The sequence below is a fragment of the Callorhinus ursinus genome, unplaced genomic scaffold, assembly GCF_003265705.2.
Source record: "Callorhinus ursinus isolate GAN/ISIS: 27379988/994484 unplaced genomic scaffold, GSC_fseal_2.0 scaffold5, whole genome shotgun sequence".
Lineage (NCBI taxonomy): Eukaryota > Metazoa > Chordata > Mammalia > Carnivora > Otariidae > Callorhinus > Callorhinus ursinus.
This window is the reverse complement of record NW_027397067.1, coordinates 45,186,347-45,210,509: the sequence shown is the minus strand read 5'-3', so window position 1 is coordinate 45,210,509 and position 24,163 is coordinate 45,186,347. Positions and strand designations below refer to the sequence as shown.

Below are 24,163 nucleotides of genomic sequence, written 5' to 3'. Positions count from 1 at the left end.
ACTGACTGACTCTTGCTTTGGCTCTGGTCGTGATCTCAGGGTTGTGAGGTTGAGCCCCATGCATGTCAGGCTCTGCACTGAGTACTGAGTCTGCTTGAGATTCTCTCTTCCCTCCCCCTTTTTCCCTCCCTCTTGTGCTGTCTCTCTCTCTCTCTGTTGAATAAATAAATTTTTTTAGAAGATTTTATTTATTTATCTGACAGAGAGCGAGTGAGCACAAATGGAGAGTGGCAGGCAGAGGGAGAAGCAGGCCCCCTGCTGAGCAGGGAGCCCGATGCGGGACTCGATTCCAGGACCTTGGGATCATGACCTGAGCTGAAGGCAGACGTCCAACCCACTGAGCCACCCAGGCATCCCAATAAATAAATAAATCTTAAGAAAAAAAAAAGAAAGTTGTTTTTGTAAAGATAGTATTTCCTAAGCAGTTGCAAAATTCACTTACAAGAATAAGACTGATAAACAGATACTGATTTTACTAGTTCTGATTGCCTTGGTCAGTTTATTAATTCAGCCTATAAAGAGGCCTTTCTTTTCACTGTATAAAATGATTTTATAAAATGCATTTCATGAAACAATTACTGATTCATGCAGAAAAATTTTAATTTTCTTATAAGATACAATTTTAAAAAATTTCCCCCAATTATATAAAAAATGAATATTTATTTTAGAAACCTTATGAAACAAAAGCATAAGGTAGAGTCACCCCTCAAATCAAACCTTGGTGCTTGGAATCCTAAAATATTTACATGGAACAAATATTTGAATTCCTTTTATGTCCTGGGCACAATTTTTGGTGCTGGGGATATAGCAGTGAGCAAAACAAAGTCTACTAGTAGTTTGGCACCAGTGTGTTTGTGTGCATGCACATATGCAGATACGCCTATGCTTAAAACATGAGAATGATTTAATTCTGTGCACATTATTTTGTAACCTGCCCTTTTTTTCTTTTAGCAATATATTGTTCACTTGTTTTATGACAGTGAGTTTTCTACAGGATGATTGTTAGTGGCTACTTGATAATCTCATGAATAGATGTTCTATAATAATATATGTTTAGGCATTTAATTTACTTCTATATTTTGTTATAATTTACAATGAATATACATTTTTTCTTTCCTAGATCAATTGCAGTTCATTTAATTCCTACCATTTACTCTTAAATGTTTTTTTTTTTTTTTATTATGGAGAACTTGAAGCAGTTTTGTAAAGAAGAGAGAATAAACCTCTGTGTACCTGTCACCCAATTTGAACAATTTAATACATCTGGCCAATCTTACGTAATTTATATTTCCATACACATCCCCCACCCTTTAATATTTTGAAGTAATCCCAGATATCATATCATAGCATTCTTTTTTTTTTAAGATTTTATTTATTTATTTATTAGCGTGTGAGCAGGTGTTAGGGGAGGAGCAGAGGGAGAGGGACAAGCATGATCCGTACTGAGCACAGAGCCCCAAATGGGGCTCAATCCATGACCCTGAAATCATGACTTGAGCCGAAATCAAGAGTCGGACGCTTAACCAACTGAGCCACCCAGGCGCCCCTCAGAGCCTTCTTAACTATTTCAGTATGCATCTCCAAAAGATAAGAATATTAAACAATATATCACCATAATATCCTTATTTGAGGTATAATTTTAATTGTAACTTTTTCTTGAATGATAAAATATCGAGGAGAATTTGGAGAAAACTGAGATTCATCAATATAGAATGATTCCTCCACCCTCCCATTGAAGGTATAGAAAACTTTATATTGGGACCTTGGAAAAAATATTAACAGAAATTCTTACACTGAACAGGAAATACAAAAGTGAGATAAACAAGCTTGTGGATGAGGGTAAGGTTGAAGTGGGCATTTAAATACTGAATTACTGGAGATACCGGTTGTAGCTAAAAAAAAAAAAAAATTCTAATATCTGAAAACAATGTGGGAGAAGATTGCTTTTCCTCATGGTATTAGCAACGGCAGGATAATAGATTGTTCTCTCCTGCTTTATGAGATAGAAGGTCATATGACAGGAAAGGAAGAGACTGTATTAGCCACTTACTTGTTTGTTTTTTAACTAAAACAGTTGACAGTTTTATTTCACATTTCACAGTACAAAGGAAAATTGCTTTTTTTGGGTCACCATTCTCCTGCAAAAACTGTTCTCTCTTTGATAGGAAGGGGGAGCAAGTTTTCCTTGTCACGTTGTTCGAAAACACCCCGAGTCTCAGCACCATAGTCTCCTGGCGAAGTAGAACAAGTAATATAAAATGGTTATAGAGAGGTTCCCATCTCTCCTTGTCTGTGTGGTCGAGTCATTCCTGGCCGAGTGGGCATCGTGGATTAGGCAGGAGGTCTCATCATTGGGAGCCCAGGCGTCACTGGCATGTGGCCTCGTATAGACGACCTCATTCCAGGAGCAGGTCCCACTGGCATTATCCCAGGAGGAGGAGGGCCCCCCATATGGGGTGCTGGCATCATACCAGCATGAGGAGGACCTGGGAGACTGGGGGGAGGCAGGATCATTGCCCCTGCAGGAGGAGGAGCAGAGGTATTTTTCCTTGTTGAAATGTAGGGGTTGTTTTGTCGATCACGCTCTGGGTTGGCTCTTCCATCCATTTCTGACAGTAGTCTTTCATGTTATCTTTGTGTTTCCCGCCACTGCGGTGTGTCTTTCTCATAGATGGAGAGTCATGGGTGAGGGTATGTGCCACAGTAGTCACAATAAAGCTTAGGCATGTTGCTGTGCAGGCCATTGACCACTCTGTCCCATGCCACCCAGAAATGACTGCCACTTACTTGTTTTAATAAGACAGTTCTGGGGTATGTCTGCTTAAGTATGTAATAAGCCCTATCTATCCAGTTCCATGAGAGAAATATCTTGTGCATTATTTGTTCTTCACGGAATTCCCTAGCACCTGGGAGAGTGTATGCTCTAAAGGCACTAGTTAAGAATTTTTTGGACCTCTGGTTAAAAACATAAAGTTATGATGAAATTCCAGGGTGTTAAAAACCGCAGTATGACAAGTATAGATGAAATTATGCTCATTGTATTGTGTTTGCCAAGGCAATAAAATAGGAAAATGTGTTTGTGTGTATGTATATATGTATTTTATTTTATTTTTTTTTTAAAAAGATTTTATTTATTTGAGAGTATTTTTTAAAAAGATTTTATTTATTTATTTGAGAGAGAGAGAATGAGAGAGAGAGCTTAAGAGGGGGGAGGGTCAGAGGGAGAAGCAGACTCCCCGCTGAGCAGGGAGTCTGATGTGGGACTCGATCCCGGGACTCTAGGATCATGACCTGAGCTGAAGGCAGTCGCTTAACCAACTGAGCCACCCAGGCGCCCTGTATATATGTATTTTAAATTGGCTTTTAATTATGAGGTTTTTTTTTAGCTGTAAGGGTTTTCAAAGCCAACAATATAAAAATTATTTAAAATTAAACCATAATTGAAATGATTAGTTTTCATTTAAAACAGCAGAAAGGGAAAGAGGAAATAAAGACAAATGACGTAAAACAGGAATTGTTTACCAAAATAAATCATGTGTTTTCACTTGACAGACACCCCAGACACCATCTTTTTGCCTCAGTTACATTAGTAACATTTCCGTTGTTCAACATGTTGAGAAAATAAGACCTGTGAAGTAATAGAAAATTCTTAGTGTTTACTGGATTCACTTGGAGGACCTATGACTTGTTTGTTTAAAGTGAGCCAGATTATGAGCCTGCTTTGGAGAAAACTTTGGTAACTTCTGAAGAAGTATGTAGTGGTTAGATTACCTTTTGGCTTAGTATTAAAGAGATTTGTTAGTATAAGGCTGTCTCCCTCACTATATCATGTGCATGGCTCATTGTGAGTTGCTTGTGCTTACTTAGCCATGAAGGACATGAAGCACCTTTGCTTTCTGAGGCATAGTAGTGAATATTTTTGAAAATTTAAGAGACTGACTCTTTCTGGTAGGGATATGTATATAGTCTTTGGTTCATAGTACCTACTTTGCTCTTTCCCCCTGCTCATTAGCCCCTTTCTATTTTTCTTTCTTTCTTACCACCTCCATGTCTTAGCCATTCTTTCACCAATATCTTTAATTCCTTTGTCTCATTGTTCTTCTGCATCATGTGTCTGGCAAAATGCCAGATTCCACTGTGTGCTTTTTCCTTACATACTTTAAGACTTCTTAGCAGTGCTGAAGAAAATATGAAACCTCGAAGATGGTTCTCTCACTAGGCCTCAACAAGGCCTGCAATGCTATCTAGTAATCTTTTTAAACTTTATGAGGTGTTTTGTTTTGTTTTGTTTTTGTTCTCCACTCTGGCTATTTCAGATATAGTCCTATATTCTCAAATCTCAGATTTTAACTTCCTCACTCAAATGAATATCCCTCTGACTTCCTAAAGCAAATAGAAGTCAATATATAAGAGCTCCCATAACCACTAATCTGTTTAAGTCTGCCCATCCTTTCCTCCTATTATAATGAGAGAGGTATCCCTAAGGGCCCTTTGAGGTTAAGTCAGTCCCATCCACATGTGCTTTGGATCTCATTCCTTCCACCCTTTTCAGGGACATGCTTTAGTAGTTGTTAGCTCTTCTTGTCACTTGTATTTTCAATTTTCCCTTATTTTCCAGATTCATTCAAAACAGCATTTATACTTATTCAAGCATTTCCAATGGGTTTTTGCTTGTTTGGCTTTATCTTCTTTCTCAAACTCATGTGTCCAGTCACTTATCCTTTCCAGAAACTTCAAGTGGAGGGTGATCCATAATTATTGTTTCTACCTCTTCACTTGATTCTGTTGTCTCATACCATTGCAGTTTGGCTTCTGCCTTTACCATGCCACTAGATTGCTCTTGCTGTAATCACAAATAATTTCCTTACAACTACATTTATTTATTTATTTGATTTTTAAATTTTTTTAGTTTTAAAGATTTTATTTGTTAGAGAGAGAGAGCACATGCAAGGAGAACGGCAGGCAGAGGGAGAGGGTTCCCCGCCGAGCAAGGAGCCCGATGCGGGACTCGATCCCAGGACCCTGGGATCATGGCCTGAGCCTAAGGCAGACACTTAACCGACTGAGTCACCCAGGCGTCCCTCCTTACAACTACATTTAGATACTTTTTTTTTATTTTTTGGTAATTGTTATTGAGATGTAATTTACATAGAATAAAATTAACTTTTTTGGGGGGGGCCTCAACAATAATCATTTTGAGATTTGTTTAGGATCTTGAATGTAGTAGTTAGGTTTTATTGCAGAGTATTCGTTAGGGTGGCCAGTGATGTGGGCGGCAAAGAATTGCACAAAACACAGAGCAACAAGCAGGACAGAGTTCACTCATTCTCGAAGGGTGGAGAGAGGCCAGACATCAAGAGAGATGTTGGCCCCAAGTTTCTATTAGGCTGGGCCTTTTAAGGAGTTTTAAGGATGTGAGAGGGTTGTAGCTGTGCTAATGGGGGAGGGTGTATGAAGAGGTGGTCAGCTCTTGGCCAGGTAGAGCAGGAGGTGACAGGTTTCTTGGGGGGCTCTGTTCGTGGTTTGTCTGGGATGTGGGTTGTGGTCCAGCTAGAGAAGAGTATGTTTTGTGGTTGTGGTCTATTTCCTGAGAATGAGGGGCACCATGACCTGGAAAAACAAAGCGTCAGGACCAAGTACAGACACTTGTGAGTTTTGTCTGTAAGCTTGGCAGGGGAGGGGGGCTTTGAACAGAAAACCCTTTCAGTATTCTAGTGTATGGATTTACCATAGTTTGTTTATTCATCCACTAGTTGATGGATTTGGATTTTTTTTTTCCAGTTTTTGGTTGTTTTGAATGAGGCTGCTATGAATATTTGTGTACAGGTCTTTGGTGGACATTTGTTCTTATTTTTCTCAGGTAAATACCTAGAAGTAGAATTGTGTAAGTGTGTGCCTATAAGTTTAGAAGAACTGCTAATCTGTTTTTTTTTTAAGGTGACTATTTAACTTTTCCTATATCAGCGTATGAGAGATTCTCTTGTTCTACATCCTTACCAATACTTGGTATTGTCTTTTTAATTTTAGCCATTTTTGTGGGTTGGTGGTGGTATCTTACTGTAGTTTTATTTTTTCTTTCTCTCATGACACATGTGCTTATTAGCCATTTGTATATTTTTTTGTGAATGATCATATTTTTCGCCATTTTTATTTTTGGATTTTTGTCTTACTATTGATAAGAATTCTTCATATATTAGGACACAATTCTTGTATCATATATGTGCCTTTTTTGTTCCCCCAGAGCCACTTAGACTACGTAATTCTGTATCAGTGTTTGTGTGTGTGTCGGGGATGGGGTGGGGTGTCTGGGATTTAAGTGAAAATAGTACAATACTTCTAAAAGCAAGGAAAATGATTCTTTGTCAGAAGATGAAATAGTCTACCAAACCAGAACCGGAGATAATCCAGATACAGGGACTCTGAAGTTACAATGATTACTGTGTTAAAAGTATCTGGTGAAAGGTGGACAACACCTGTGAAGAGTTAGGAGAATTTACCAGGGCAATGGAAATTATTGAAAAAAATTGTATAAATAAAGAAGCTAGAAATAAAAGATATGAAATAAAGAACTTGAATTGGTTGATAGTATTGTTTGTTTTCTATATCCTTACTGATTTTTTGTAAACTTACTGTATCAATTATTGGGAGAGGAGTGTTGAAATCTCCAATGATTATTTTGGATTTGTCCTTTTCTCCTTTCAATTCTTTCAGTTTTTGTTCCATGTTTTTATAAGCTGTGTTTTAGTGTTTTAGTGTTCTTACATGTGTAGGGTTGTTATGTCTTCTGGTAAATTGACCCTTTTATCATTATGAAATATCCCTCTTTATCTCTGCTGACATTAATTTTTCCACAGTCTTCTTTGACTGATATCAATACAAACACAATACAAAGCTACTTCAGCTTTGTTTTGATTAGTTTCACACGGCATGTATTTTTTCCAGCCTTTTATTTAACCTCTTTGTGTCTTTATATTTAAGGTGAGTTTTTTGTAGACAGCATGTAGTTGGATCTTGCCTTTTTAATCCAATCTCACAATCTGTTTTTTAATTGGAATGATATATATATATCTTTTGAAATTCTTCATATTTATTTTTCACATAATTTTAAATATTAAACAATAGCTTCAATTTTAAAGTAAACATCCTGTTATTTTTTATTTTATAGGATTTTGTATGTCAACTATCCATTTGGTTATTTCAGATCTTCACAATTCCTCTAATACAAAAGAGCTTCTGAATCATTTCTATTCTGGCAAAGCATGAGTTGTAGAAAAGTTTGTGGCAACTGAAATTGCATGATTTTTTTTAAAATTACTCATTAGTTTATGGACAGTTTAACTTAGGCTATTTAAAGAGAATGATGAATGTATTATTGGCTTACGTTTGTATGCTAATCATAGCAAGCTATGAATTCAGGATTAGCATAAAATGCTTAATTACAAATAGATGTGACAGTAATGTGATAACTAAGAAGTTAAATTCTGATCATTTCTGCTTTCTGCTTAACAGTTCTTATAGTGGTATTGGCAATAGCAGAAGTCACAGGGTGGAGGGTAAGACTGTTCATTGAATTTTACAGACTAAAATAATAAGTTAATTACTCTTTATAAAACACTATTTGGGGATTTTTGCTTTTATACTTCTCTAAAAGAAATTGGGTGAAAAGATCCTTTCAGGTGAATAGATCTGAACTTGACAAATGAGTAAATTAAATGTCCAGTTCAATTAATTTAAAGTTAAAGATTTTTTTAACTGAGTTTATCATACTTTCTTTTTAAAAAAATTTTTTTAATGATTTTATTTATTTAATTGACATAGAGAGAGACACAGCGAGAGAGGGAACACAAGCGGTGGGCAGTGGGAGAGGGAGAAGCAGGCTCCCCACCGAGCACGGAGCCCGATGCAGAGCTCAATCCCAGGACCCTGGGATCATTACCTGAGCCAAAGGCAGATGCTTTAATGACTGAGCCACCTAGGCTCCCCCCCAAAATTGTTTTTTTTAATTTAAATTCAATTAATTAACATAATGTATTATTAGTTTCAGAGGTAGAGGTCAGTTGATTCATCAGTCTTATACCCAGTGCTCATTACATCATGTGCCCTCCCTAATGTCCATCACCCACTTACCCCATCCCCTCACTCACCTCCCCTCCATCAACCCTCAGTTTGTTTCCTATGATTAAGAGTCTCTTATGGTTCTCCCTCTCTGATTTCATCTTGTTTCATTTTTTCCTCTCTTCCCCTATGATCCTGGGTTTTGTTTCTTAAATTCCACATATGAGTGAGATCATATGATAATTGTCTTTCTCTAACTGACTTACTTCACTTAGCATAATACCCTCTAGTCCCATCCACATCATTGCAAATGGCAAGATTTCATTTTTTTGATGGCTGAGTAGTATTCCATCATATATATATGTATATGTATACACACACACACACACACACACACACACACACACCACATCTTCTTTATCCATTCATCTGTTGATGGACATCTTGGCTCTTTCCATCGTTTGGCTATTGTGGACATTGCTGCTGTAAACATTGAGGTGCAGGTGCCCCTTCAGATCACTACATCTGTATCTTTGGGGTAAATCCCTGGCAGTGCACTTGCTGGATGGTAAAGTAGTTCTGTTTTCAACTTTTTGAGGCGTTTCCATTCTGTTTTCCAGAGTGGCTGCACCAGCTTGTGTTCCCACCAACAATGTAAGAGGGTTCCCCTTTCTCTGCATCCTCACCAACATCTGTCATTTCCTGTGTGGTTAATTTTAGCCATTCTGACTAGTGTGCAGTGGTATTTCATTGTGGTTTTGATTTGTATTTCCTTGATGCCAAGTGATGTGCAGCATTTTTTCATGTGTCTGTTGGCCATTTGTATGTCTTTTTTGGAGAAATGTCTGTTCATATCTTCTACCCATTTCTTGATTGGATTTTTTGTTCTTTGGGTGTTGAGTTTGATAAGTTTTTTTTTTATAGATTTTGGATACTAGCCCTTTATCTGATATGTCATTTGTAAATATCTTCTCCCATTCTGTTAGTTGTCTTTTGGTTTTGTCAGCTGTTTCCTTTGTTGTGCAAAAACTTTTTATCTTGATAAAGTCCCAATAGTTCATTTTTGCTTTTGTTTTCCTTTCTTTTGGAGACAGGTCTAGCAAGAAGTTGCTGTGGCCGAGGTCACAGAGGTTGCTGCCCTTGTTTTCCTCTAGGATTTTGATGGATTCTTATCTCAGTTTAGGTCTTTCATCCATTTCGAGTCTATTTTTGTGTCTGGTATAAGAAAAGTCCAGTTTCATTCTTCTGCGTGTGGCTGTCCAATTTTCCCACCGCCATTTTTGAAGAGACTGTCCTTTTTGCATTGGATATTCTTTCCTGCTTTGTCGAAGATTAGTTGACCATAGGGTTGAGGGTCCATTTCTGGGTTTTCTATTCTGTTGCATTGATCTATGTGTCTGTTTTTGTGCCATGCTGTCTTGATGATTACAGCTTTGTAATAGAGCTTGAAGTCTGGAATTGTGATGTGACCAGCTTTGGTTTTCTTTTTCAACATTCCTTTGGCTATTTGGGGTCTTTTCTGGTTCCATACAAATTTTAGGATTATTTGTTTCAGCCCTGTGAAAAAAGTTGATGGTATTTTGATAGGGACTGCATTGAATATATAGATTAGGAAGCATAGACATTTTAACAATATTTGTTCTTCCAGTCCACGAGCATGGAACATTTTTCCATTTCTTTGTGTCTTCCTCAACTTCTTTCATGAGTGTTCTGTAGTTTTCTGAGTACAGATCCTTTGCCTCTTTGGTTAGGTTTATTCCTAGGCGTCTTACGGTTTTTGGTGCAATTGTAAATGTGACTGACTCCTTAATTTCTCTTTCTTCTCATTGTTAGTTTGTAGAAATGCAACTGAGTTCTGTGCATTGATTTTATATCCTGTCACTTTGCTGAAATCCTGTATGAGTTCTAGCAATTTTGGGGTGGAATCTTTTGGGTTTTCCACATAGAGTGTCATGTCATCTGTGAAGAATGAGAGTTTGACTACTTCTTTGCCCATTCAGATGCCTTTTATTTCTTTTTGTTGTCTGATTGCTGAGGCTAGGACTTCCAGTACTATGTTGAACAACAGTGGTGAGAGTGGACATCCCTGCCGTGTTCCTGACCTTAGGGGAAAAGCTCTCAGTTTTTCCCCATTGAGAATGAGATTCGCTGTGGGCTTTTTGTATATGGCTTTTATGATATTGAGGTATGTTCCCTCTGTCCCTACACTGTGAAGAGTATTAAGAAAGGATGGTGTACTTTGTCAGATGCTTTTTCTGCATTTATTGAGAGGATCATATGTTTCTTTTTATTAATGTAGTGTGTCACGTTGATTGATTTGTGGATGTTGAAGCACCCTTGCAGCCCAGGGATAAATCCCACTTGGTCATGGTGAATTATCTTTTGAATGTACGGTTGGATCCTATTGGCTAGTATCTTGGTGAGAATTTTTGCATCCATGTAAATCAGGGATATTGGTCTGTAATTCTCCCTTTTGTTGGGGTCTTTGTTTGGTTTTGGGATCAAGGTAATCTTGGTCTCATAGAAAAGGTTTGGAAGTTTTCCTTCCATTTCTATTTTTTGAAACAGAAGAATAGGTATTAATTCTTCTTTAATTCTTCTTTAAACGTTTGGTAGAATTCCCATGGGAATCCAGTCCATCGGGCCCTGGACTCTTGTTTGTTGGGAGATTTTTGATTACTGCTTTAGATTCCTTGCTGGTTATGGGTCTGTTCAGGTTTTCTATTTCTTCCTGTTTCAGTTTTGGTAGTTTATCTCTAAGAATGCATCCATTTCTTCCAGATTGCCTAATTTGTTGGCATATAGTTGCTGATAATATGTTCTTATAATTGTATTTCTTCCGTGTTGGTTGGCTCCATATATATTTTAATGTAATTAGCCAACAGAATTTTGTTAACTACATTTTTTCCAGTTTTTCCTTAGTAGTTGCTCTAGGGATTATAGTATTTATCTTTACTGTAATCAACTTTGGGCTGACTTAATTCCAGTAAAATGTAGCAAATTTGCTTCAATACAAGTCCGTTTCTTTTCCCTTTCTTTTATATCTGTATTTGTATATAAAAATATCACACGTCTATTTATATTTTTTATATATAAATATACCATATCTAAGTATGTTATAATTTCAATAATACAATACTGTAATTATTCAAATAATCTTACATTTTCAAAGATAAATATATCTTTTATGTTTATGTAAATATTTACCATTTCCTTTAATTCAGAAGTTCTTTTTATTATTTCTTATAAAGAAGTTCTGCTAGCAATAGATTTTTTTCAGTTTTTGTTTATCTGGGAATGTCCTTATTTCCTCTGCATTTTTAGATGATAAATTTATTGTATTTAGAATTCTTAGAGATACTATTCTTTTAGCCCTTTGAGTGTTTCCTTTCACTATCTTTGGACTGGCGTGGTTTCTGATGAGAAGTCCGCTGTTAATCATATTCTTGTTCTACTATTCATGATGAAATCATTCTCTCTTGCTGCTTTCTCAAGACTTTTTGTCTTTTAGCAGTTTGACTACAGTGTGCCTAGATGTGGATCTTTTTGTGTTTATCTTACTTGGGATTTGTTTTCCTTCTTGGATGTATAAATTAATGTTGTCAAATTTGGAAGATTTTTTGTTTTTTTTTTTAAAGATTTTATGTATTTATGATATGCATGCACATGAGGGGTAAGGGCAGTGGGCGAGGGAGAAGCAGCCTTCCCTCTGAGCAGGGAGACTGATGTGGGGCTCAATCCCAGGACCAAAGGCAGACGCTTAGCTGACTGAGCCATGCAGGTGCCCCCAAATTTGGGAAGTTTTCAGCCACTGTTTTTTCACATAATTTTTTCTGACCCTTATTTTGTCTTTTCTCCTGAGACTCCCAATACATGTGTATTGCTATGTTGTATGTATCACCAGTCTCTGAGACTGTTACTTCACTTTTTTGGGGGAAGATAGTTTTACTTAGCTGTCTGAAAGTCTGTTGATTCTTTCCTCTGTTATCTCAAATATGCTGTTGAGTTCTCCTAGTGTATTTTTCATGAAAGATATTTTTCATGTCTAAATCTTACTTTTTATTAGTTTCTGTTTCTTTATTGAGATTCTGTGTTGTCATCCTCATGGTATTTTTCTTTAATTTCTTGAACATAGTTTCACTTTTCTAAGCATATTTAAAACAGCCACTTTGAAGCCTTTGTCTAATATATTCAATATCTAGGTCTTCTGTGAGTCATTTTCCATGACTGTTTTCTTTTCTGTTGATTGCTTTAATTTTATTGACTGCTTTCCTGAATATGGGTCATACTTTACTATTTCTTTGTATGTTTCATAATCTTTTTTATTTGTTTTATTTAAAACTAGGCATTTAAAGTAATGTGCTGTAGACACTCTGGTTTCTCCCCTTTTTCCTCCTAGGCCTTTTTTTTTTTTTTTTTTAACTTTCCTGGACTAAACTGTGACATCTATCTTTTTGCAGTATTTGGCTATTAATGCCTCCATTAAGTTGTTTTATTTTTATTTTTTAGCCAGGATTATTTGGGATTTCCCCTGTTTCTGTGTCGTTTAGTGATCAGCCAATGATTTGGGCAGAGGTTGTGCTCAAATATGTTGAACCTTTATGATTTCTACTCTCTGCTGATGTAGGTGTGTATGGGTTGGAGACCACATTCAAAGCTGGAGCTAGTTTTCAAGTTTTTTTTGGCTTTTACTTTTCATTGGGTTTTGTGGGTCTCCTGTGTTCATATGCAAATTTTCCAGTCAGTAACTGGTATGTGGAGAGCTCATCCTTTCTGTGGCTCTCTCATTTTCAGAATCTCCCTGTTAAATTTCTGGCTGGTTTATTGCTTACTCAAGCTTGGCTGTCAAAGCTATGGGTTTGATAATTTATTTATTATTAGGCTTATCAGTTTTAGTTGACAAAATTGCCAGTTTTCAATTCCTGTCCCAAATTGAGCCCATTTTTTTCTTTTTTTCTTTTTTTTTTTTATTGCTCCAATTTCTTTATTGCAATCTTTATTTTGATGCCACAATAATGGCAACACATAGTGTAAGCCCATTTTTTTCTGGCAGCAAAGCTGCTATTCTTCATAGTCAACTTTGCCCTGGTAAAAATACAGTTCTTGCTACTGATGGGTTTGGGGAATGGGTGACGGTAACAGCCCTAGGCTGGAAGGCCACAGAATCTTTCTGTTATTATCCAAAGCCGTGGGAGGGTTTTAAGGATAAATGCTTTTCAATGTATTGGCTGCTTTTGTGTCAATTTTTTTGAGGCACAAAATTTTTTTTTTTTTAAGATTTTATTTATTTGTAATAGAGAGAGAGAACACAAGCAGGGGCACTGCACAGGGAGCCCAAGGTGGGGCTCAATCCCAGGACCCTGGGATCATGACCTGGGCCGAAGACAGATGCTTAACCACTGAGCCACCCAGGCGTCCCAAAATGGTTGATTTTGATGATGTTGTGCAGTGTTTTGTTTGAGGAGCATTTGCCAGCCTCTTCACACTATCGTAACCAAAGTGGGGAGTGTCCTTATGTATTTTAGTTTAAATCTACAGTCTTGCCACTTTTTTCTATTTGTCATAATCTGTTCTTTGTTCCTCTCTGAACTCCCCCTTGCCTTTTTGGATCAATAGAGTAATTTTTATTTCATTTTATCTCCACTATTGGTGTATTAGTGTTACCTCATTGCTTTTTGTTTTTAGTGATTCCTCTCAGGTTTAGAATATGACTTTTTACTTACCAAAAATCTTTGTTCAGATAATTTTATATCACTTCACACATCATGTGAGGCCCTTGTAAGAGTACACTTCCATTTTTCATCTCCTTTCCTTTGTGCTGTTTTGTTATGTTTTATTGTACATATGTTATTTAACTCCGTTAGTTTTTATTTTTGGTTTAAACAGTTTTAAATAAATGAAAAAATGGGGAAAGTGTTCTTTTTTTCTGTTTTAAGTCACTAAGACCTCTTTTTAAAAATTGTGGTAAAAGAGGGATGCCTGGCTGGCTCAGTCTGTGGAGCATGTGACTCTTTATCTTGGGATTGTGAGTTCAAGCCCCACATTAGGAATGGCACCTACTTAAAAAAGATAAAATCGTGGTAAAAGAAACATAAATTCTTGTTAAATTTACTACCTTTTGATAGGCACCATCCTAATGGGTGTAAGGTGATGGGTGTAAGGTGATATGTTGAGGTAGTTTCTTTCTAATTTGTTGAGTGTTTTTATCATGAAAGGGTGTTGAATTTTGCCAGATACTTTTTCTGTGTCAATTGAGATATGATCATATGGTTTTCATACTTAAATTTTTTCTAAGAGAGAGAGGGTGTGAACTGGGGGTGAGGGGCAGAAGGAGAGAGGAAATCCCAAGTAGGCTCCACCTCCAGCACAGAGCCCAACAGGGGGCTCGATCTCAGCGACCCTGAGATCATGACCTGAGCAGAAATTAAGAGTCAGATGCTTAACTGACTGAGCCACTCAGGTGCCCCTAAATTATTGCTTTTTACTTGTTGAACTATTACTACATTCCAGGTATAAATTCTACTTGGTAATGGTGTATAATTCTTTTAATGTGTTATGAATTTAGTTTGCTAGTATTTTGTTGAGGATTTTTGCATCAGTATTCATTAAGGATATTGGTCTGTAGTTTTCATGTTGTATCTTTGTGTGGTTTTGGTATCATAGTGATGCTGGCCTTACAGAGTAAGTTTGTAAGTGTTCCTTCCTCTACAGTGTTTTGGAAGAGTTTGAGGAGTGTTGGTGCTAATTCTTCTTTAGATGTTTGATAGAATTCTCCAGTGAAGCCTTTTCGTTTTGGGATTTTCTTTGTTGAGAGAGTTTTGATTACTCCTTCAATCTCCTTAGTAGTTCCAGGTCTGCTGAGATTTTTAATTTCTTCAGGATTCAGTCTTGGTAGGTTATATGTTTCTAAGAATTTAACAGTTTCTTCTGTGTATCTAATTTGTTGGTTTATAACTATGCATAGTACTCTCCTATAATTGTTTTTATTTCTGTGACCCGTGTCCCCTCTTTCATTTCTAATTTTAGTTGGGTCCTCTCTCTCTCTCAAGTCTAGCTAAGAGTTTGTTAATTTTGTTGATCTTTTCAAAAAACAAACTGGGTTTTTGTCTTAGTCTATTTAGGTTGCTATAACAAAATACCACAGACTGGGTACCTTATAAAAAATTTGTTTCTCACAGTTCTGGAAGCTTGGAAGTCTAAGGTTGAAGGTGGTGGGATGGTTATAGTCAGGTGAAAGCTTTCTTTCTTGTTCATAGTGGGCACCTTGCTGTGTCCTCATATGGAGGAAGGGGCTAAGGATCTCTTTGGCACCTCTTTTATAAGGCACAAATCATGAGGGCTCCTTAGTTGTTTAAGGAGTTAGACTTGTTCTGGTATGCAGTTTAAGTTACCTTGTGGATTGGCTCAGTGTTTTTAAGACTTGTTTTTAATTTCCTGTTTGGAGAATCTAAAGTAGCATTTATGTTTTGGTGATGTAGTAGCCTTTCTAAAACAAGATCATTGAGGGATCTCTGTTGGCAACCTTTATTTATATTGTGAGTTTTCTCAGCTTCTCTTAGTGGGAAGGATTTTCAGCCGCATGTGATCTCTGGGAGTTGTTCTTTTTCAGCTCCCTTGTAATTTTTTTCCTTAAGAAATTGATTTTCTTCAGTTTTTTAGAGTGTTTTTTAATGATGCAGAGATTGGTATTCAGCTAAAGAGTCAAGGGAGTTCCTACATAGATTGCTAGGTCTCTTCTCACAGGTCTTCTGTGATGTAGATTTTATTTGCATTACCTCCCAAACTCCCATTGCTGTTTCTTCAACTCAACAAAGTTATTGGCCTGTGTTTGAGTTTACCTTTCCCTGTGTTATAATCTGGACATATCCTCTAGATCTAAAGCATGGGTGACAGGGCTTATTTCTTTCCCTTTTCTTAGGAATCTCAGTCCTGAAATGCCTCTTACCTAATGTTTGAAAATAGTTGTTTTCTGTGTTTTGTTGATTTTTCTAGTTGTTTGCTACAGATAGATAATTCTGGATCTTGTTACTCGCTTATAGTTGGAAGTGGAAATTCTGTATTGGACACTTAAAATCTTTAAGTTGTTTGAATTTTCAGTAGCTTTTAACATGGTTACTACCTTCTTGTCCTTCATGTCAACATTTCTTAAATATATTTTCCTGAGATATGTTTTCTCTTTGACCCTTATTTCTTAGACACTCTTTAATCAAATGATATTTAATCAAAACCAGTTCCTATTGATAATGTGTCTTTAATATTTTGAATAACTTCTGTTCATTCTTACTGCTAATACTGTATTCTATGCATCCATATTTTGAATCTGCTCTTAACTATAGTTTATCTTCTCACTTTTGCTTACTGTATATATTTCCACTGCATTAGAGGGGAAGTGATTTTTTATTTTTTTGAATATTGTTGACACACAGTGATATATCAGTTCAGGTGTACACATAGTTCACATAGTGAACATAGTACACATAGGTTCACATAGTGACTCAGCAAGTTTACACATTATGCTATGGCTACCACAAGTGTAACTACCATTTGTCCCTATCCATCGCTATTAGATCATCAGCTGTAATCCTTATGCTGTGCTTTTTATTCCCATGCTTTACTCATTCCATAACTGGAAGCTTGTATTTCCCACTCTCCACCCGTTTTGCCCAATCCCCACCTCTGTCCCCTCTGACAACCATCAGTTTGTTCCTTGTATTTATAGGTCTGATTTTGATTTTTACTCATTTTTTTAAAGATTCCATGTATGAGTGAAATCATATGGTATTTACCTTTCTCAGTCTGACTTATTTCACTTAGCATGGTAACCACTAGGTCCATCCAGTGTTGTCTGAAATCTCAACTCTTTTTTTATGGCTATGTAATATTTCAGTGTGTGTATGTGTGTGTGTGGGTGTATGTGTGTGTGTGTGTTTGTGTGTAGCACGTATTCATTACCCATTCAAAAACTGTTAAGACACTTAAGTTAAGCAACTATTGTAAATAATGCTGTGATACACATAGGGGTACAGATGTCTTTTTGATTTAGTGTTTTCATTTTCTTTGGGTAAAGAGTAGTAGAATTACTGGATCATATGGTATTTCTGTTTTTAATTTTTTGAGGAACCTCCGTACAAGTTTCCACAGTGGTTGTACCAATTTACATTCCCAGGAACAGTATATGAGGGTTCCTCTTTCCACATTCCTGCCAATACTCGTTATTTCTTAAGTTTGATGTTAGCCATTCTGGCAGGTGTGGGTGATAACTCATTGTGGTTTTGATTTACATTTCTCATGATTAGTGATGTTGAGCATCTTTTCATGTATCTGTTGGTCATCTGAATGTCTTTGGAGAAATGGCTATTCAGATCCTCTGCCCATTTTTAAATCAGATTGTTATTTATTTTTTTTGGTGTTGTGTAAGTTCTTAATATAATTTGTATATTAACCCCTTATTGGATACATCATTTGCAAATATCTTCTCCCATTTAGTAGGTTCTCTTTTTTGTTTTGTTGATTGTTTCCTTTGCTGTGCAAAAGATTTGTATTTTGATGTAGTCCCAATAGTTTATTTTTGCTTTTGTTTGTCTTGTCAAATTGACATATCTAGAAAAATGTTGCTGTGGTTAATGTCAGAGAAATTACTGCCTATGTTTTCTTCTAGGATTTTTATAGTTTCAGGTCTCACCTTTAAATCTTTAATCCATTTCAAGTTTATTTTTGTGTATGATATTAAAAGGTGATCTAGTTTCGTTCTTTTACATGTAGCCATGCAGTTTTCCCAGCACAAACTTTTGAAGAGACTGTCTTTTCCCCATTGTATCTTCTTGCCTCCTTTGTCATTGATTAATTGACCATACAATTGTGAGTTTATCTGGGCTCTCTATTCTGTTCCGTTGATCTGTGTGTCTGTGTACTGTGCCAGTACCATTATTGTTTTGATTACTACAGCTTTGAAATGTCTAATTGTGATATCTCTGGCTTTGTTCTTCTTTCTCAAGATTGTTTTGGTTATTCAGTTTCTTTTGTGGTTCCATACAAATTTTGGGATTATTTGTTCTAGTTTTATGAAAAATGCTGTTGGTATTTTGATAGGGACTGCAATGAATCTGTAGATTGCTTTGAGTAAAGTGGGCATTTGAACAATATTTGTTTTTTCAATCCATGGGCATGGAATTCTTTTCTATTTGTGTCTTTAATTCTGTTCCTTAATGTTTTATAGTTTCTGAAGTATAGGTCTTTCACCTCTTTGGATATGTTTATTCCTAGGCATTTTATTCTTTTTGGTGCAATTAAAAATGGTGTTGTTTTCTTAATTTTTCTTTCTGCTACTTTGCTATCAGTGTATAGAAATGCTACCGATTTCTAGGTATTAGTTTTGTGTCCTGCAAGTTTACTGAATTCATTCTTACTTCTAGTAGTTTTTTTGTGGAATCTTTAGAATTTTGTATGTACAGTGTTATGTTGCCTGCAGATAGTGACAATTTAACTTTTTCTTTACCGATATGGATGCCTCTTATTTCTTTTTCTTGTCTGATTGCTGTGGCTTGGATTTCCAGTACTATGTTGAATAAAAGTGGTGAAAATGGATATCTTTGTCTTGTTTCTGATCTTCAAGGAAAAGCTCTCAGTTTTTCACTATTGAGTATGATGTTCACTGTGGGTATTTCATATAAGGCCTTTATTGTGTTGAGGTATTTCCTTCTAAGCCCACTTTGTTGAGAGTTTTTATATTGAGTGGGTGGTGAATTTTGTCACATGCTTTCTTTGCATCGATTGAGATGATCATATGATTTTTATCCTTTGTTTTGTTTATGTGGTGTATCATGTTGATTGATTTGTGAAGATTGAACCATCCTTGCATGCCTGGAATAAATCCTACTTGATCATGGTGAATGATCTTTTTAATGTATCGTTGTATGTGTTTAATATTTTGTTAGGGATTTTTACATCTATGTTCATCAGGGAAATTGGCCTATAGTTTTCCTTTTTTTGACTTGTCTTTGGTTTTGGTATCAGGGTCATGCTGACCTTGTGGAATGTATTTGGAAGCTTTTCTTCTTCTATTTCTTGTGATAGTTTGAGGAGAATGGGTATTAACTATTCTTTAAATGATAGAATTCACCTGTGAAGCCATCTGATCTTAGACTTTTAATATTTTGGTAATGTTTTGATTACCAGTTCAATTTTGTTACTAGCAATTGGTCTGTTCAGATTTTCTATATGGGAAATGATCATTTTTAAATAGAGCACCTTAACATGGTTTACAAAGCTTTTTTAAAACCTGACCCTGCTTATCTTTACATTCTGGTCACTTTTTCTTTATTCATACTGAATTATTTTGATTCTTCATACATGTTTCATTTGTACTGAATTAATTTTGGTCTATCAAATACACCATGCATAATCCCTCTCACCTCTTGATTCCAGTTTATCTGCATATGCCATACATGTAGATGATTTTTAAGAAGGTAAAACAAAATGGAAACACATTTTGTTACAGCAGGCAGTCAGAGTATAAAACTAAAACCTTATAAATGATGTCAAAATACAAGTGAAAATATTTGTAGCTTAAACAAAGGCTAATTTACCTTATGTACAGATAAGAAAAAGACCCCCCCCAAAAAAAACCAGTAAAAAAATGGGCAAGGGAAATGAATAGATGGTCTAGTTTCATAATAATGTTAAAAGAAATTGTTTCACTCATAAAAAGAGAAATGCAGATGAAATCTGAGTAACAAGTTTTTAGCTAACATAGTGAAATCCAAATATACAGTTAAGTCCTTTGTTGGTGGAACTGTAAAAAAGAGGCTTTCTCATGTACTAATGGTAGAAGAATAAATTGGTATAAGCCCCCTGGAGGGCAGTTTGCTAATATCTATCAATATACATATATATTTATATAACATACAGTTATAGTAGATAAAATGTAGAATGTAATCAATAACTTTGGTGATTACTATGTAGTTATTATAGTGATTTATTAGCTATATTGTATTATTTGTTATGACACATGATTATGCCTATAGTATATATACTTGTTTATCAGCATAAATGCTTCTGTATTTTTGTGTGTGTGTATGTCTGGTCTCTGGACCTCACAGTTTCACTTCTGGGATTTTATCCTGCAGATATACTGGCACATGTGTGAATTGATTTATGTATACATTTATCCAGTACCATGTAGTTTATAATAGCAAAAGGGAACTTAGATATCCATAAATAACTGATTGGTGAGTAAGAGATGTTACATCTTTGCAATAGTATAGGATATAGATGTAGGAAAGAAAGACTGAGGATGCTTTCTATGTACTTGTGTTGTAGAAATCTCCAACATAGTCTACATGTTGTTAAGTGAAAACTGCAAAGTATTTAATAGTGTGGATAGAAAAGAGTGTGTATAAAATGCTATCTTGTATGGTAAGTAGGGGGAGAAATAAAAATATATATTCATATTTGTATAAAGATTTCATAAGAAGCTAATAAAACTAGTTATTTCAGGTGTTTCTGGGCAGATTAAGAGGTGTTGAAAGGAGACTATTTACCTTGTTTTTTTTTTTTATATTGTTTGATTTTTGAACAATGTGAACATATTGCCTCTTAAAAATAAAATTAAAAATTTTATAAAAGGTCTTAAGGAAAGTATTTTCTTTCTATTTTTTTTCTCATCAGTAAGCTAAAAAAGCTGAGTGAAGACAGTTTGACTAAGCAGCCTGAAGAAGTTTTTGATGTATTAGAGAAACTTGGAGAAGGGTAAGTACAAAAAATATGAAAGTAGCCTTTGACAAAAAATTATCAAATACTATATAATCTTTCCCTAGCATATATTTTCTTCAGTTGAATAGGAGTAATATAGAGGGAACACACCTCAACATAATAAAGGTCATATATGACATGCCCACGGCACACATCATATTCAATGGTGAAAAACTGAAAGCTTTTCTTCTAAGATCAGGTGTATGACTTGGATGAACACTTTCACTGCTTTTATTTAACATAGTATGGGAAGTCCTAACTGGAGCAACTAGGAAATAAAAAGAAATAAAAATATCAGAATGAGAAAGGAAGTGATGAAACTGTCTCTATTTGCTGATGACATCATATTATACATAAAAAATCTCAAAGAATCCATCAAAAAGTTGTTAGAATTAATAAAATAATAAATGAATTATAGTTACATCAAAAAGAAGGAAATAACCTAGGAAAAATTTAACCAAGGAGGTGAAAGATCTGTTTACTGAAAACTGTAAGACATTAATGAAGAAATTGAAGACACAAATAAATGGAAAGATACTCTGTGCTCACGGATTGGGAGAATTCATATTGTTAAATGTCCCTGTTACCCAAAGCAATCTACAGAGTCAGTGTAATCCCTAACAAAATACCAATGGCATTTTTCGCAGGAGTAGAACAAACAATTGTACAATTTGTCTGGAACCACAGAAGGCCCCAAATAGCTAAAGCAATTAGGAAATGAAGAATCAAGCTGGAGGTATTATGCTGATTTCAAACTATATTATAAAACTGTAGTAATCAAAACAGTATGGTATTGGCATAGAAACAGATATCTAGATTAATGAAACGTAATAGAGAGCCCAGCAATAAACCCATGCATATCTAGCCAGTTAATTTAGGACAAACGTGCCAAGAATATACAATGGGGAAAGGATAGTTTCTTTGATAAATGCTGTTGAGAAAAATGGATAGCCACATGCAAAAGAATGAAACTGGACCTCTGTCTTATATTGTACGCAAAAATCAACTAAAAATGGATTAACGACTTGAAGGTAAGACCTGAAACCTAAAACTCCTGGAAGAAAATATAGGCAGTAAGCTCTTTGACATTGGTCTTGAAATGACTTTTTGGATTTGATACCCAAAGCAGAGGCAACAAAAGCAAAAACAAAACAAACAAGTGGGACTACGTCAAACTAAAAAGCTTCTGCACAGTGAAGGAACCATCAATAAAATGTAAAAGCAACCTGTGTAATGGGAGAAAATATTTGCAAGTGATACATCTGATAAGGGGTTAATATCTAAAACATATAAAGAACTCATACTTTTTTAAAAAAATATTTATTTATTTGACAGAGAGAGACAGCGAGAGGGGGAACACAAGCAGGGGGAGTGGGAGAGGGAGAAGCAGGCTTCCCACAGAGCAGGGAGCCCAATGCGGGGCTCGATCCCAGGACCCTGGGATCATGACCTGAGCCGAAGGCAGACGTTTAACGACTGAGCCACCCGGGTGCCCCAAGAACTCATACATCTTAATAGCAAAAACCCAGACATTTCAATTAAAAAGTGGGTGGATGCTCTGAATTGATGTTTTTCCAAAGAATGCATCCAGATGGTGAACAGGGACATGACACATCACTCATCATCAGGGAAATGTAAATCATAACCACAATGAGATATCACCTCACACTTGTTAGTAACAATAGTAATTATCAAAAAGACAAGAAATAACAAGTATTGATGAGAATGTGGAGAACAGGGAACTGCTGTGCACTGTTGGTGAGAATGAACATTGGTGCAGCCACTATAGAAAATAGTATGAAGGTTCTTCAAAATATTAAAAATAGAACTATCATATGATCAAGTAATCTCACTTCTGGGCGCATATATGTGTGTGTGTGTGTGTATATATATATATGAAGGAAACAAAGTCACTGTCTTGAAGAGATATTTCCATCTGTGTTCACTGCACCATTATTTACATGGAAACAATATAAGTGTCCCATTGATGATTGAATGGATAAAGAAAATGTGGTATATACAGATGGTCCCCAACTTAACATGGTTTGATTTATGAGTTTTCAACTTCATGATGGTGTAAAAGTCATATGCATTCAGTAGAAACCATATGTTGAATTTTGAATTTTAATCTTTCCTGGGCTAATGATCTACAGTATGATACTCTTCTTGTGGCAGTGGGCAGCAGAAGTAAGCCACAGCTCTTATTTATTCATGTAAGTGAAGGTAAACAACTGATATACTTACAACCATTTCATACTTATACAGCTATTCTGTTTTTCACTTTCAGCACAGTATTCAACTAATTACATGAGATATTCAACACTTTATTATAAAATGAGCTTTGTGTTAGATGATTTTGCTCAACTATAGGCTGGCGTTAAAAGTGTTCTGAGCATATTTAAGATGGGCTAGGCTAAGCTATCATGTTCAGTAGATTAAATGTATTAAATGCATTTCCTTCTTGTGATATTTTGAACTTACTATGGATTTATCAGGACATAACTGCTTTATAAGCCAGGGAAGATTTATATATACAGTGGAATATTATTCAGTCACAAAAGGGCATTATACTAAATGAAATAAGTCAGAGTAAAATACCATATGCTCTCACTTATATGTAGAATCTAAGAAGCCAAACTCATAGAAACAGAGAACAAATTGGTGGTTGCCAGAGGATGGATAATGGGGAGTGGGGGAAATGGGTGAAAGTAGTCAAAAGGTACAAACTTCTAGTTATAAGATAAATAAGTTCCAAGGATGTACATGTATAGCATGGTGACTAGTTAATAATAGTATCCTAAATATTTTAATGTGGCTAAGAGAGTAGGTCTTAAAAGTTTTCATCATAAGAAAAAAATTTTTTTCTTACTGTGAGCTAGTAGATGTCAACTAAACTCATGGTTATCATTTTACAGTATATACATAAATCATTATGTTGTACAACTTAAACTAATAAATGTTATATGTCAGATTATCTCAGTGAAAGTGGAAAGAAGAAAAAATAGTAGTAGTAATTAATATACTTTGTAGCAGTCAATATGTATTTATAAAGACTGGATTGTGTTAGATCTGGTAATAGTGTTTTCAGAGAAGTAGGAGATACACACACACACACACACACATATATATATATATATAAAAGGTAGGAATGTGTTGTGACTCACAAGAAGTTTATTAGTTTGTTCTGTATGGTGTTCTTATTAATAAGCTTGAAAGATTTTGACTTTTTAGGCAAGTGAACATAAGGCCATCAGGACATTGGGACTCATTTTACTTGGAGAAAAATGAATAATAGATTTAAGTAGAGTGTCTCAGTGAGACAGAGGAATAGTTGATATGATTTTAAAATATTTATGAA

At 35.5% G+C, this 24,163-nt stretch overlaps 1 protein-coding gene and 1 pseudogene across 1 annotated transcript in view; one reads left to right on the top strand and one right to left on the bottom strand.

The window, feature by feature from the left end:
• Window positions 1-24,163, top strand: part of STK3 (serine/threonine kinase 3) — a 273,966-nt gene that overhangs the window by 26,607 nt on the left and 223,196 nt on the right. The window contains exon 2 of the mRNA XM_025870899.2: window positions 20,722-20,802. Within this exon, the coding sequence (XP_025726684.1) occupies window positions 20,722-20,802 (81 nt within the window). The remainder of the gene's footprint in view (window positions 1-20,721; window positions 20,803-24,163) is intronic.
• LOC112823530 (U1 small nuclear ribonucleoprotein C-like) lies at window positions 2,263-2,727 on the bottom strand (annotated as a pseudogene).